Source organism: Microtus pennsylvanicus, chromosome 12 (assembly GCF_037038515.1).
Source record: "Microtus pennsylvanicus isolate mMicPen1 chromosome 12, mMicPen1.hap1, whole genome shotgun sequence".
Classification (NCBI taxonomy): domain Eukaryota; kingdom Metazoa; phylum Chordata; class Mammalia; order Rodentia; family Cricetidae; genus Microtus; species Microtus pennsylvanicus.
Genome location: NC_134590.1, coordinates 89,514,688 through 89,530,956, shown reverse-complemented (window position 1 = coordinate 89,530,956; position 16,269 = coordinate 89,514,688). Strand labels below are relative to the sequence as shown.

At 41.0% G+C, this 16,269-nt stretch overlaps 1 protein-coding gene across 2 annotated transcripts in view; it reads right to left on the bottom strand.

The window, feature by feature from the left end:
- The window catches only part of Acyp2 (acylphosphatase 2), a 186,294-nt gene that overhangs the window by 156,447 nt on the left and 13,578 nt on the right, over positions 1–16,269 (bottom strand). For both annotated transcript variants that reach the window (XM_075942512.1, XM_075942511.1), the window contains exons 2-3: positions 9,428–9,444; positions 7,748–7,857 (exon numbers count right to left, since the gene is read on the bottom strand). In XM_075942512.1, the coding sequence (XP_075798627.1) occupies positions 7,748–7,857; positions 9,428–9,444 (127 nt within the window). The remainder of the gene's footprint in view (positions 1–7,747; positions 7,858–9,427; positions 9,445–16,269) is intronic.

Below are 16,269 nucleotides of genomic sequence, written 5' to 3'. Positions count from 1 at the left end.
TAATTGTGGTAAATTAGGACATTTACAAAGGGATTGCAGGCAAAGAATTTCTAGGAATAATATCTCTTCTGGGAATGGCAAAAATAGGAGACCTCGGCCTTCAGGTATATGTAGGAGATGTGGTAAAGGCAGGCATTGGTCCAACGAATGTAGGTCAACAACAGATAGACGGGGCAATCCGATATCATCGGGAAACTCCATGGGGGGCCTCTCGCAGGCCCCCAAGCCAACAGTGGCCCAGTCATTCCCAGTCACAGTGGAGAACGTGCCTCACCAAGAAAATTAAAAGCTCCAATTTCTGCTGTAAAAAGTAATACTGGTCTAAATGATGAATTACGTGTGGAGGATGAGTCAAAAAACCCAGTAGGACAGAGTAAACATATATTTTGGCAGACTTCTATTAATGATCAAAGACCAAAGCTAAGAGTCTGTATAAATGGCACTTTTATTGAAGGCTTATTAGACACAGGTGCGGATGTAAGTATCATTACCCCAGAATCTTGGCATCCGAATTGGCCTCTTCAAGAGGTAGATGTTCAGTTCCTAGGAATTGGAACCCTATCTCGTGTAAAACAAAGCACAAGATGGGTTGAATGCATAGGGCCCGAAGGGCAAATAGGAAGACTAAGGCCATATATAGCCAATATTGCCATAAATTTATGGGGCCGTGACCTGCTACAGCAATGGAATACCCAGATTAACATTCCTGTATTTCCAGGAATTCATAATTCGGGGAAGGATATGATGAGGTATTATGGAAAAAGGTTACCAGCCATTCAGGCTGTACAAGAACATACAGCAAATACCAAACCTTTAGAGGTACCAACAGCCCTACCTTTAAAATGGCTAACTGAGAAGCCAATATGGATCAAACAGTGGCCTCTAGCTGAAGATAAACTACAGGCATTGGAACAGCTGGTGCAAGAGCAACTAGATGCTCACCATATTGAAGAATCAACCAGCCCTTGGAATTCTCCTGTGTTTGTTGTAAAAAAGAAATCTGGTAAATGGAGAATGGTGACAGATCTAAGAGCTGTCAACAAAGTAATTCAACCTATGGGCCCACTACAGTCTGGAATTCCTTTGCCTTCTCTGTTACCAAAAGGATGGCCTCTTATAGTTATTGATTTGAAAGATTGTTTTTTCACTATACCATTACAAGAAAAGGATAGAGAAAAATTTGCCTTCACAGTGCCTACTTATAATAATTCTCAGCCTAATAAGAGATATCAGTGGACTGTCCTCCCACAGGGTATGCTCAATAGTCCTACACTGTGCCAATATTTTGTAAGTAAGCCATTGGAAATAATTCGTAAACAATTCCCCAAATCCATCATTTATCATTACATGGATGACATCTTGTTATCTGATTCAAATAAAGATACTTTAGAAAGGATGTTTGAAGAAGTAAAGAAAGTCTTGCCTAGGTGGGGATTACAAATTGCCCCTGAAAAGATTCAAAGAGGAAACTCTATTAATTACCTAGGTTACAGAATAGGGTTAGAGAAAATTAAAACGCAAAAGGCACAAATTAGGAGAGACCGCTTAAAGACTCTTAATGACTTCCAAAGATTGTTAGGAGACATTTCCAGTCTACGACCAGCTGTTGGGATAACACCTGATCTAGTAGTTCATTTAAACAAAACCTTAGATGGTGATAAAGATTTGAATAGTCCAAGAGAACTGACAGCTGAAGCAGAAAAGGAACTGACAATGATTGAGGAAAAATTACAGGAGGCACATGTGGATAGGGTGAACCCAAATCTTAGCTGCATCCTAGTCATATTGCCTTCCAGAATTTCTCCTACAGGGATTCTAATGCAGAGGGAAGATATTATTTTAGAGTGGATATTTATACCTAATAAACCAAGTAAAAAATTAAAAACTTATGTGGAAAAAGTCTCTGAATTAATTATAAAAGGTAAGCTGAGACTTCGTCAACTAGCAGGTATAGACCCAGCAGAAATTATAGTGCCTTTTACTACTGAAGAAATAAAAAAGTTATGGGAAGACAATGAACCGTGGCAAAGAGCTTGTGCTAATTTTTTGGGAGAAATTAATAGCAACTATCCCAAAAGTGGTAGACTTAACCTCATAAAAAGAACTTCTTGGATTCTTCCTAGAATTGTACGTGATGCTCCAATAACTGGAGCCCGTACTTTCTATACTGATGCAAATAAATCAGGGAAAGCAGGTTACAAGTCAGATGAATTGAGTAAGGTGGAACAAAGCCCTTATAATTCTGTCCAGAAGGCAGAATTATATGCCATTCTTATGGTGCTAAGGGATTTTAAAGAACCTCTTAATATAGTTACAGATTCACAATATGCAGAAAGAGTTATCTTGCATATTGAGACAGCTGAATTTATACCAGATGACACAGAGTTGACTTCATTGTTTATCCAGGTACAAGACATAATCAGGAACAGGCTTTGTCCGATGTACATAACACACATCCGGTCCCATACAGGTCTGCCTGGTCCTCTAGCCCAAGGCAATGCTGAGATTGATCAATTATTGATTGGAAGTGTGTTGCAGGCCTCAGAATTTCATAAGAAGCATCATGTCAATAGTAAAGGCCTAAAGAAAGAATTTTCCATTACTTGGCAACAAGCTAAGGACATTATAAAGAGATGTCCTACTTGTTCTTTCTATAATCAAACACCGTTGCCTGCAGGGAGTAACCCAAAGGGTACTAAGAGAAATGAAATCTGGCAGATGGATGTGTTCCACTTTATGGAATTTGGTAAATTAAAATATGTACACCATACCATAGACACGTATTCAGGTTTTCAATGGGCTACTGCCCTGAGCTCAGAAAAGGCTGATTCAGTAATCACACATTTATTGGAAGTTATGGCCATCATGGGTATACCTACACAAATAAAGACAGATAATGGTCCAGCATATGTATCTAAGAAAATGAAACGCTTTTTTGATTATTATAATATAAAACACATTACAGGTATACCAAATAATCCTACAGGTCAGGCAGTTATAGAAAGATCAAATCGTACTATAAAGGATATGCTGAACAAACAGAAAGGGACCGAAAATACCCCCAGAAATAGATTACATAATGCTTTATTAACCTTGAATTTTCTAAACGCTAATGAGAAAGGAACGACAGCAGCAGAGAGACATTGGATAATGGAAAAGTCTGCTGAACTAAATCAACCGATTTATTTCAAAGATGTGCTGACCTCTCAATGGAAGCCAGGAGATGTGCTACGTTGGGGAAGGGGTTTTGCTCTTGTTTCCACAGGAGAAGAAAAATTGTGGATACCATCAAAATTAATAAAGTTTCGATTTGAAGAGGAGAAACCTCTTGGAAAGGAGAAATGACAACTTATCTACAATGATGATATTCATACAGATGGTAAGAAAAACATATAGAATGGGGGCAGGGTTCTGTTCTTATCTCCACAGGAAAACACTCATCTTTGAAAAATTCAAGGGACCCTGGATATTTGGATACTGACAGATGGAAAAATACCTGCCCAATAGGAAATATCAAGAAAACCGAAAGGGTTGTGTAAGTAATATTAAACCATATTTCTAAATTTATAAAGCTGGTTTTGAAGTTGGACTCTGGCTCAGTCCTTCTCCAATTCCAAGCCTGTTAGTAAGAGAAAAACCCAGAGTTTCTGGAGTTTCTGTCTCATGTCAAGAGCCATGATATGGGACAGAAAGAAATATGAGTTTAGAAAACATCTTTGCTTTTCTTCATATCTATCATACTTTTCATTGAACATATCTATCATGCCTTTCAGTGAATATGTATATCTATGTCTATACATGTCTATATGATTAATGTTTAAGTTTTTCACAATGAACAATGAGTTTTTCCTGAAGTGACATTTGAAGTTTCCAGGAAGAAGATGGGGCCCCATAACAACAACTCCACCTGGTTGATATGACGTCATGATACTGATAGCGCTACAACAAGACCTGCTTTGGGTACCAGCTGCACAAGACAGTTCCAACTTGGTTAGCTGAAATGGTGCACATCTTATACAACATTTTGGCCAGACCTGCACAAAATACTCAGAGACTATTGGCAATTTTAAAAGACATTGATCTTGAAATTTAACCATCATTTTACTTTCACAGGATCCCCCAGAAAGAACGTCGCCCCCATGACAGCTGGAAGTAATTCTAGAGGACGACGTCCCCTCTCCCAATAAAGTTTGCCCTTGGGTTTAGGGACATCATTTAGGGGTTGATTATAATTAGTATACGATTGAGGGTTGGGGGAGGAATTTTATAAGCTCAGGGATCATTTTGAAAAAAAAAAAAAAGAGGGATGATGGGATAATAGATTTGTAATTATGAGTTACTGTTGTTAGACAAATATATTGATATAGATTCTTGTATATTGATACAAAGTTAAATTGTATTGACTATTGTATGCATTCATGTTTCTACCTCTGTTTAAAACATTTTTTATGTATTGACATATATTGTATTGATATATATATATTGTATATATTTACCATATTGCAGTGTACATTTCTACCTCTGATTAAGATACTTATATAATGTTTGTGTATTGATATATATTTACCTACTGCAATGTATATTTGTACATTGTTTATATTTGGAGGTCATTGTCCTCATTTGTTTCACAGTCGTTTATTGTCTTAGTCTTTAAGTTAGATAGATATTGAGAATTATATAGACTAATAGTCATCTAAGTTTGTCATTTATAATTAGACTAATCAGGTTCTTTAGATATATAGAGATTATACTCAGTATAGATAGATAATCTTCAACTTCTTCAAAGAGCTGTAGAAAATGGCCTTTAATCTAACTCAGAGTTTTGTGGTAGTGAGACACAATTGCTCCTGGCAACACCACTCTATTCCCGAGAGAATGTTGAGCACCAAAGACACTCCACCTGGAGCCTTTCTTTTTGGCAGAACTGGCCTTGGGGCAAAGAAATGCCCATACCTCAACCACTGACAAAGATACAGAGCGTGCATCAATGGATAAAACAGGGCTGTCTTATCCTGCCAAGACAGGGTAAGATAGTTTTGAAAGTTGCTTGCCTTTGAAAATGGTGTGTCAGTTATGTTAGGCCTTAGCCAAAGTTGGTTGCTTCAACGCTGCTAATGTGACTTTGGGTGATTGCCTAGGTAGCTAGTTGTCTCTGTGATTTGATGCATGTTTTGGAAGTTGTTTTACTGAACTTCCTAATTACCCAGGTAACATTATTTCCCTTCTCAGATCTTTGATGGGGTTGAAGACTATATAAATGTAGTTACTTTCTCTCATGACTTGGCCAAGTTATTTATTATACAAGACCTAAGCTAGTTAGAATAGGATATTTGTACTTATTGTATATAATTTCATAGTAGGTTTAGAACTCTCTTATTTAAACAGAAGGGGGAGGTGTTGCGGGAGGTCCTCCCACTCCTCCAGCCTATCGCCGCTGAGATACCAGCCCCTTGGGGCGTGGTCTCTCTCCCTTTAAAAAAGCGGCCACTTCCCTCTCCTCTCTCTCTTCACTTCCTGCTCCGCCGGCGACTAGACTCCTGGTTGCGTTGCGTAGAGGGCCGTTGCCTGGGACAGTGATCTGTAAGTTTTTCCCCTTTAAATAAATATCACCCTATTAATCATAATCCCAAATTGATGTGGCATTGTTTGTGACTTACGCCTTCACATCTTAAGTGACAAAATGTGATATAGGAAACTATGGTTTTATTTTTAAAATCCAAATCCTGTTCAAAAATCATTAATGTGCATGTGCCAGACTATGTCTGCTTTGCCATTCTGTCTGTCTGTGTGGTTGTAAGGAGCAGAGACACAGCACAGGAGGTTGCACGCCAGCTTGCTGGCACTGAGCGCAGGCTTTAAAGAGGAAGACAGCGACATGACTTCACTTAGGTTAGACAACTTATCAAATCCATGCTTCCCTGAGGACGAGGAATGCAACACGATTGGCTTGAACTTCTGCCCCCTCACAGTCTCCACTCTTAAACTACGTCACAATCACCTGCCGTTCTGTGCAGTATCTCACAAAGTTTCTGTGTTTTATAAGCATCCTGCTGTTCATTAATGGTTGATTGTTAACTCACATTTTATATGAGATCAGTTTTAGACCCACTTTTCAAGTTGGTGGCTGTGAGGTTTTAGTTTAAATGAGAAAGGCCCCTATAGGCTCACATATTCGCGTGTTTAGTCCTCAGTGGAACAAAGGAGGGTGAGAAGGCAGAGATGGGATGGCCTTGTTGGAGGAGGACTGACAGTGGGGGTAGGTGCTGAGGTTCCCACTGCTCATGCCAGGCGAGTGGCTCTCTATCTGCTGCCCATAGAGCAGGATGCAGACCCCAGCTACTTCTCCAGCACCATCTGCCTGCTCCCCATCAACCTCTGAAACTGTAAACGTGCCCCCCGTTAAATGTTTCCACTTGTAAGAGTTACTCTGGGCCTGGTGTCTTTTCACAGTAGAACACTAATGAAGAAAGGGCACACAATTTTACAGATAAATGCAAATACACAGCTATATACAAATAGATTAGAAAACTAAGAATTCATTCATTATGAATGTAAAAATGCCTACCAAATGAAAACATATTGAAAATGTGCCAGAGTTCCAGTGGGTAATATTAAATGAGATATTAATTATAATATCTACTTTAAGGAGACTAGAGAGATGTCTCAGTGGTTAGGAACACTGGCCATTCTTCCAGAAGAATCAGATTCAATTCCCAGAACTTACGTGGAGGGTCACAAGCATGTGTAACTGCAGTTCCGGGAGATCTGCTCCCTCCTTGGCATCCTTGACAGCAGGGATGCACATGATGTGCAGACATACCTTCGTACAAAACACGCATCCACATACAATAATAACTTTTAGTGTACACATAAATGTTTATGGAAAAGAGGTAGCTGTTGGAGGTTGGGACAGGCCCCATTCAGGAGACAGAAAGAGGAAAGAGTGGTGACGAGCTTCGCCTTCCCGTCTCTACATTCTGTTATCAAGCTTATTACAACAAAAAATAATAATAATATCTTTGGAGTGTGAAAACAGTAAAAAAAAGATAATTTATAATTAAAATGTGATTTAGTATCTAATTCATAGGCTGTGTTGAAAAGACTATATATGGTATTTCATGCAATGTGTTAGTTCATCCCTGATGTGTTGCAAATGCTCAAGTTAGTTATGTTATTTTAAAAAGTAAGTATTCTAGACAGCAGTGGAAACTATGACGCTGGAAAGTCAAAGCCTTCGAAAATGGTATCATGCAGACTGGGCACTGTCACCTCATGCGGAGTCCCCTCCTTTAGACTGTGAAGGCTTGTACTATGATAACGATCCCATTCATTAAACAGTTCTACCATTGTAAAACTAAAAGTACAATTAGGTAAATACACTATTACGGAAAGGAGATGGCGATCCTTTTGCCTTGAAGTCAACACTAAGGACATCGGGAACCGTCTTACAGGCATTGCCCTCCATCCCAACACTTGAAAAGATAAATACTTGGGGTCTGGATATGGATTCCATGTTGGGGAGACTTGAGAGGACAGACTGGGAAGAAGTGCCACAGCTCTTGAACCCTGCCCAAGAGGAAAGTTTATTCCCAACGGAGAAATGCCACTTGGACTGTGGCCTACCTACCCCAGCCTCATTATAATTCATGAGAGCGGAATCTGGCATTGGAACCACTATTTTCCAATAAAACATCAAAATGTCAGAACAGCTTCATAAGTGTTGCAGATTGTTGGTCTTACTACTCACATGGAATTCACCTTTTCTTCGGGACCCTGCACTTGACCCGTCACGGTGCCCTTGCTTGTGTTCTTCACCCAGCCAACCACTCCTATTTTCTTAGCTTCTCCTTCTGTGTACTGGTTTCAGAAAACAAACAAACGAAATAAGAGAGGTCAAGTGCATCACTAGAAGTCCATACTTAAACAAGCAACTCTAATAACATCATTGGTTTTCTAAAATATAGTCTTTGGGACCGCAGAGATAGCTCTGTGGTTAAAGGCATCTACTGCTCTTGCAGAGGACCAGGGTTCAATTCCCAGCACGCATGTGGATGCTTACAACCATCTATAACTCAAGTTCCAGGAGATCCAATGCCCTATCTGGCCTCTGTGGGTACTAAATATGCAAGTGGTACACAGACATACATGCAGGCAGAACACGCATACATATAAAATACAGTCTATGTGCTTGCATAGCGGACCTATGGTCCCACCACTATTTGTAAGATCGGTGCAATTGGAGAAAATAGACCAACAGTGAGAACTGCTTCAATAGTTTCTACTACATACAATTTAATTGCTTTCCCTCACATCCATCAATGATCATTTACATTGTTAATCTGGGCTTAATAGACTGATGAACCCAGGATTCTCGATCACTGATTTAAAAGTTTGTGATCAACATAAAATACATATAGGCAGGAACAGATACTGAATCGTTTCTAAAATTCCAATAAAACAGACACAATTTTACTAATAAGATCAAACCAGCAAGAACACTGGCCTAGACACAGTGGTCCGGAGGCTAGTTCATAGTTAGATGGTTCTGGTACAGCTGTGTAGTAATAAGGAGCGGCGGCGGGGCTGCGTCCCCAACACCCCAGCCACCTGCTCGGCTAGCTTATGCCCCGAAATAATTACACGGACACTGTATTCTTTTAATCTCTGCTTGGCCCATTAGCTCTAGCCCTTACTGGCTAATTCTGATATCCCGATCAACCCATTTCTAATAAACTGTAGCACCGGTCTTACCGGGAAGATTCTAGCCTAAGTCCATCCTGGGTCAGAGCTTCATGCGTGCATCTTCCCTGGAGCGGGGAGCATGGCGTCTCTTTGAGGCGTCTGCTCCCGAGAGGAAAGCTGTCGAGTCTGAGCTCACTTCCTCTTCCTCCCAGCATTCTGTTCTGTTTACTCCACCTACCTATGTCCTAACCAATAAAATGGGCCAAGGCAGTTCCTTTATTAGCCAATGACCTTCCTCCATCACAGCTGGCTATGAACAAATTCAGGAGCTAGACTGAAAATCAAGAACACAGTAAAAATTGGGGCAAAGAACTCTTAAGGACAGAGTTATCCAAATTACAGAGGGGCTTGACTGATGGGGACATGGTGGGACTCGTGGAGTCAGCAACCAGAAACCTAAAATAGTGATGGCCAGTTCAGAGAGCAGGTAAAAATACACACTACAGTTAACAGTACATAGTACGCTTGGAATTCATAGGAGTTCCATAAATAATAAGATATAGGAAACATGTAAGAAAACCTTAAATAGTTTTAATAGAAATCACAATCAGTAATTTTAAGAAAAATATCATCAGCTACCAAGAACAGGATATAAGCTGTAGGTGAGAAATGGGTTGGAAATGCCTCTATGATTAAAATCAATAGTAAAAAAAAGGCATAAAAATAAAAGGCAGGTCTCACTTACCATTCTGAAGCAAACACCTGGATGAAAGAAGAACAAAAAGAAACGTCAGCTTGTCTGCCTTTTATAAACTGTGCATCGTGTATTAAAGGGTGAGTAATCAAACACTCAGATGTGAATGGACTCAGAGGGTCTTCTTGAAAACTATTTTCTTTTAAAATGAAGACTTTGGGGGAAAAATACAATATTTGAAACTAATGTAAATAACAAAATGTTGAATTACACAGGCAGTGGTGGCGCCTTTAATACCAGTAGTTGGGAGGCAGAGGCAAGCGGATCTCTATGAGTTCAAGGCCAGCCTGGCCTAGAAGCGCTAGTTCCAGCCGACAGCTAGGACTGTTACACAGAGAAACCCTGTCTTGAAAAACAAAATAATAGTAATAGTAATATTTTAAAACGTTTATTAAAAACACAGTTGATCTGGTGATACAGGCCCATAATCCTGAATACTTGAGAGACTGAGGCAGAGGAATAACGAGTTTAAGTTCAGTGTAGGCCACATAGAAAATTCAAGACCAACCTGGGCAACTTTGCCTCAAAATAATAAGAATGGGGAGGAGGTTGTCTATGCATGCAGGCCAATGGTACATTTGCTTAGCATGTATGAAGTCCTAGACAGTCCCTAATCCCCCAAAAAGTGAATGCATGGACAGCTGAGAGGAGTTGACATAAAATATGCCTATCCTCAGCTTTTAGAATTTCTTTTCTAATGCAAGAACTAAATTCAAGTTTAAATTGTTTCAAGATATAGCCAGAACCAATGAGGCAAAGCCAGCACCAGGAAATGGCATGTGCTTGACCACTGCTGGGCTTCCAGAGCCTCCTCTTTAATGGAGATCAGTGCCAATGAAAATGACCCCAGAAGCTTTCTGGTGTAGCTGACAAGCTGTGCATACTGTGGATCACATATGTTGGGTGTAGTACCGTTCGTGTTGGCTATGGTTTCTCTCTCTGGACTGAGGCAGACCAAGCTGTCACACACTTCAGTTATCCAACTTCAAGCTGTGTGAGCTTCATCTCAGACAGAAGTCAAGGACGTAAGGGTTTGGGGATGTGGATCAATGGCAGGGCACTTGTGAAGCATATATGAGGCCCTTGGTTAGATCTTCAGTACACAAAGTTGCACTCATATATAGATAAAGAAACGCACACATCCCCACAAGGAATGCTATTAACATTATATCCTGTATTGTCTATAACCAGACAATGATACATAAAGCACTGGGTTCCCTAATGGAAGTAAGACAAGAAGCTAGCTAGTTCCAAACTATCAGGAATGTATCCTGGAGACCTGGACCCACTGGAGAAGGCCTAGTACATCTTGCCTAGGAATTATGATGATTCTAAACAACAGACCTCAGGTCATTCCCCAAAACTGCAAATCAGAAGATCCTTGATCATAGAGAATACATAGACGAGAACCAGATCCTACGAGCTGTCCTATGACCTCCACATGTATACCATGGCATGTACAGCTATAAAATAAGTAAATGTAAGTCTTCTCATTTTTAAAAGGACCAGCCTCAACTATAAGTACAAAGTCCTGTGCATGCGCATACACACACACACACATACACACATCACCACCACCACCACGATGATAGGTGCACATAATGGAATACTACTCAACAGTGAAAAAACACACACACACACAAAAAAAACACGCACAACCTTAGGAACTACATATATGAACCAAATGCAGTGTGCTAAGCAAAATAAGCTAAACTCATACATTATGTATAAATACACTCTATAAAGGCAAAGCTATAGAGACTGAAAATAGATTGTCTGTTGCCAAGGCCCGAGAGGGAAGCAAGTGTTAGCAGGTGGCTCAAGGGAACTTTCTGGGGTGATGGGTGCTCTCTGAACTGTGCTGGTGATCCCATGGCCCCATACATGCCAAAACAAACTGAGTGTAAGATAGCAGAAATATTATCAGTGGTAAATTATACCTTGGTGGAAAACAACCAGGAAAAAACTCATTGGAAAGTCACAAGGAACAGATCAAACACCTCCAAGGAGGTCAAAAGCCACTGTTTGCACACAGAAGTTGTCCCTGTGTAGGAGCATGTGAAGGCTCCACAGTTTGGGTGTTTTATAGTGTTGCGGTGTTTCCTGGTGGCAGTATACTGTGGAATCAAATGAATAGGAACAAAAAGAGCAGTAAGGAAATAAAGACAGTGTAATCTCACCAGTGAAATTTTATGAGACAATAGAAACATTTTTGACAAGCATGTTGAGTGTGGAGGGATGAGGAGTGGGAGAACTGGTGGGAAGGACAGCCAGAGAGTAATCTATTATCTATGGAGGGAAAGCCATTCGTGTGTGCATAGAAACGGAAACAGCAGAAAGCCACATGGATGGCTTCTACCACACAGCAAGGGGCTCAGAACACAGTCAGTACCAACCAAGCACACAGTGTGACGGCTCCAGGCTGAACAGACTTCCTCTGGGCTACTCAACCTCAACAACCCATGAACAAGCAAGGGAAAGGAAAAGCCATGGGCAACTGGAGTAAAAAGGAACTGGAGAGCTGGGTGTAGCCCAGGGACAGAGCACAGGGCCCCAAGTTCAAGTCTCAGCATCACAAAGAAGAGAATAAAAAGAAGGACACAATCTTCCTTACTTAGATGAAGGTCCACAAACCACCAGTCACTGGGAGTGTCCTCAGACCTCATCTCAGACTTACAGAAGCTGTGCCTAGAGCCTAGGGAACCTACCTTTGTGCAGCAAAGCCAGCAGCCAGCGGCTGGAAGGGGGGGCAGTGTCAGGGAGGATTGTGAAGGGTTCCTACTTTAGGTCAGGTATGGAGTTCAGCGGTACAGCACTTGGCCAGTGTGAACAAGACCCTGGGTTCAAGCCCTAGCGGTGGCTTCCCACTCAGGTGTGGTTCAGCTGATGTGCATGAGAAACCATCTGATCGCTTATCGAGTCAGCCTGGCTAGCTTACAAGTCAGCAGCACATAAGAAAATCCTAATTCACACTCTAATATGGCTTGGTTTGGTTTTTGAGACAAGGTCCCACCATGTAGCCCAGGTTAGACTCACATTCACTGTGCAGACCACACTGGCTTTGAACTTGCAATCTCTTCAAGAACTCAAAAGTAATATCAAATAACAAAGACACATCCCACTGTAAGGATAAGAAAATGACATATATAATCTTATAGTGGATTTTTCAGATAAAACCAAAAAATTAGACAATTTAAATATATCTAAATTATTATTTACAAATTATTCGTGTAACAAAAAAGTTATTTTAATTCAGGGCACAAAGGAGGAAGTGACTGTGAAAGACACAGTTGTTTCTGCATCTAGGAGCTTAGATCCAGTAGGGGAAGTAGAACCCCACACAGACAGAAACACACTGCCGCCAGAATCTCAGCCGCACACAGCATCCTTGGCCACATGGCACATTTGAGGCCAACCTGGACTACATGAGATTCTGTTTCAAACAGATCAATATCAATAAATATTTACAGCTGGGATAGGCAAATAATATAAACCTGTTTATCTTAGCAATTGGGAGCCAAAGGTGGGAGAATTGCTTCGAGCTCCAGGTCATTTTTGTCTTTACGGTGAGTTCTGGATAGGTAGGAATGAAACCCTGTTTTAAAGAGGGAAAGCAAGGCAAGCAAAATGGACCAGTGATAAGAGCAATTGCTGCCAAGCCCAGCAACCTGAGTTTGATCCTCAGAACCCACATGGTGGAAGGAGAGGACCAACTCCCACATTACCCTCTGACCACCACATCCCACACACATTTAAATAGATAAGCCAATGAGAAAAAAATAGAAATAAAGGAAAAAACAATTTTAGCGATAATATCCATAAACCTGGACGCAAATGAGAGTTTACTGGGCAGACAAACCAATCTTTGTGACTTTTGGACACACTTGTTGAAAAATGGGCTTTCAAAATGAAATATCTATGAAAATGTCATATGAAGCCTATTATTTTGTAAGCTAGTTTTTAAAACAAACTAATAATTTTTAAACGAGGTTTTGAGAGTCCAGACTTCATTCATGAGCAACAATTAGTACGGCGAGAGAAGGGGACATGACAGATGGGTGCGCAGAGGCCCAAAGCTAAGATTATCACACACCCGCAAACACGCAAAGTCATGCGTGGCCTTGGAAAATTATATCCCAGCCCCAAACTGTACTGAAGACTTACTAAAAGACAGCTGAGTTGTGCTCCACCTCTTTCTTTCTAGAAGAAATCGTGTTCTACACTAAAAGCTTCTGTACTTTCTCAACATATCTGCTGCAAGCACCTCCCAGCCTCCCTCCCCCATCCCGTGTCCATTTCCGCGCCCATTTCTGCCTTCCACTTAATCGGCACAAACCAGGCTAGGCGGTTTTCTTTCCTCAAGTAAAACGAAACCACTCCTTCCTAAGCTTGAAATCCTCTAATGACTCCTCAGGATAATGAAAATAAAATGAATTCTGGTCACCACATTCTCTATGACCTTACTAGCCCATTACCTATCGGTCTGCCATTCCCCTGGCTGCGGTGCTGTTTGGGGAGGTGACGGGAACCCTTGGGGTTGAGCCTTACTGGAAGAAGGAAGTCACGGGGTAAGGAGCAGGTTTTAAGGATTTAGAGCCTCACTCCATTTCCAGTTCAGTTATTCTCTTTACTGCACTGTTGAAGGCACAGTCTCTCAGCTTCTGCCACATCAATTAGAATTTAAACTTACTTTCAACATAAGGATAATAGTTATTGCATTCAAAGTTCTGAAAAGAATCTCAAACATCAAGAATTCTATACTTATTCTAGAAGAATTTTACATAAGTAATAATATAGTGACTGAATATATAAGATGTATCCATGCCTATACTTATCTGTGTAAATGTATGCATCTGTATACAAACATGATTACACACATAAAATAAAAAGACAGCAGAAAGTTTCCAAATAATGCCTAAATTGACATTGGTAGATATAGAACATTAAACATGCACACACACACTCATGCACACAAACACACACACAAATAAATTTTTAAGTTGGAGGTCTTGTAGAATATAGACAACTTGAGGTGGAAGATTGAACAAGATATGGTAGCTACTGAATTTCCACTTTGACATTGATTTGTTGCAAATCCAAGCACAAACGTTAGTTTGATTTAAACTCCAAGGTTTTAAATGTAAAAGTATTTGCAACTATAAATGGTAATCTCTCTCTCTCTCTCTCTCTCTCTCTCTCTCTCTCTCTCTCCTTCCCCCCCCCCCCTCTCTCTCTCACATACACACACACAATCTTAAAATTACTAAATAACTACAGGATTTAAGAGGCAGACATAGTTTCGAGCCAAGTTCATACTGCTTGAGCAACTGACCAACCCATATCACTGCTGAGTGATTTGGGGGAGGGGGGGGCAGATGACTTTTGCATGAAATATGTATTAAATACTTAATAGAAATTTAAGTTGTCTTCATTGTATACCTAATTTTTGAAGCTAAGACCACATGGCTGTTCTGTAAAGTCCTTAAATATTAATTGGGTGTTAATTTACTTACAATATGAATGCATGTGACAGATGCTGTTAGCTACATATACAAAAGTCCACCTCCCTGTCTTCTTACAAGAACTCTAATTTTCACCTAATAGCAGGATATGACCTGTTTTCTGGGCCTTCTCATAGAGGGCACCAGCGAGCCACAAGGGAAGTCCCTGGGCAAGGCTTAGGGAAGCTCTTCCACGGGGACCACCTCAGAATAGATGACTGGACCGACCGCAGCCACTTTGCAGCCGTGAGACCTCAGATGGGACTCGTTGAGAGCTTTAATACGCCAGGAAACAGGGCAAAAGTGGCCTTTCAGAAGCAGAAAGTGGGATTTCTCAGGATTTTACGGTTATAGCTGGAAAAGAAAAGCTCTTGCGCCCTAGCAGGATTCCCTAGAGTGACGGTTCTGACTCCTCCATGGGGATGTGCAGCGACTCATCTCATGAATTCAGGAGACACATGCTGGCTCTCGTGCTCATGGAGGGTCACATTTAATCTGTAACACACATTATTACTGAGTCCCTTGTGTGCACATACATTCCACCCCCCTGTCAACACTTCAGAGAATGAAGGAGGATATTGGTTATTGGGCCCTTTACTTTAAATCCTAGGAAGGAATGTGTCAGGTGGATCTCCAGTTCGTTAACTTTTTGAAGCAGTGAGCCATGTAGAAACCAGCAAAGCTCCACAGCCCATGTGAAGTCTTCTGCAATCTTTCCGAGAGGCCTGACCCTAGTTTCATGTGCACTGTGGAGTGGACAGCCATCTCAACAGAAACAAAAGGCAGATGTGCAGACACGTTTGCTGCGGTCCGTCAGCTGTGGCTGGAGCAGAACACGCCCCTGCTGGAGAACAGGCTTCGGGGTCTTTAAAGCTCCCTGCCCCCAGCCTGCTTCCACCTCACTGGGGAAAGAGAAGAGGAACTGACGTGACACACTGCTCTGGAAACTGGGACGGACATAGGCCCTGTCAGTCGGGAAGGACGCAAGGGCCATCAATGTGTCGCTCAGTCAGGCTCGGTCAGCAGCAACCGGCTAATTACTTGATAAAAGAGAGACGGTGAGAAAACTGAATATCTGCAAAAGAAATATACTTAAGTCTTCAAGGAAACACTGACAATCAAAGAAGAAACCATATGAAGAATTTAAAGATCAGAATCCTTTTTTGTAACACATTTGCATACTATAATACATGCCTCTATCTGAGAATCTGAATGACTATGCCGGCCTGAATCCAGGAAGTGAGCTAGTCACTGCTCTGTATATCATCCTGTAATGATTTCAAAATGTGTTCATTAATTACATAAAATGTGTTTATGTGTGTTCACATGTGT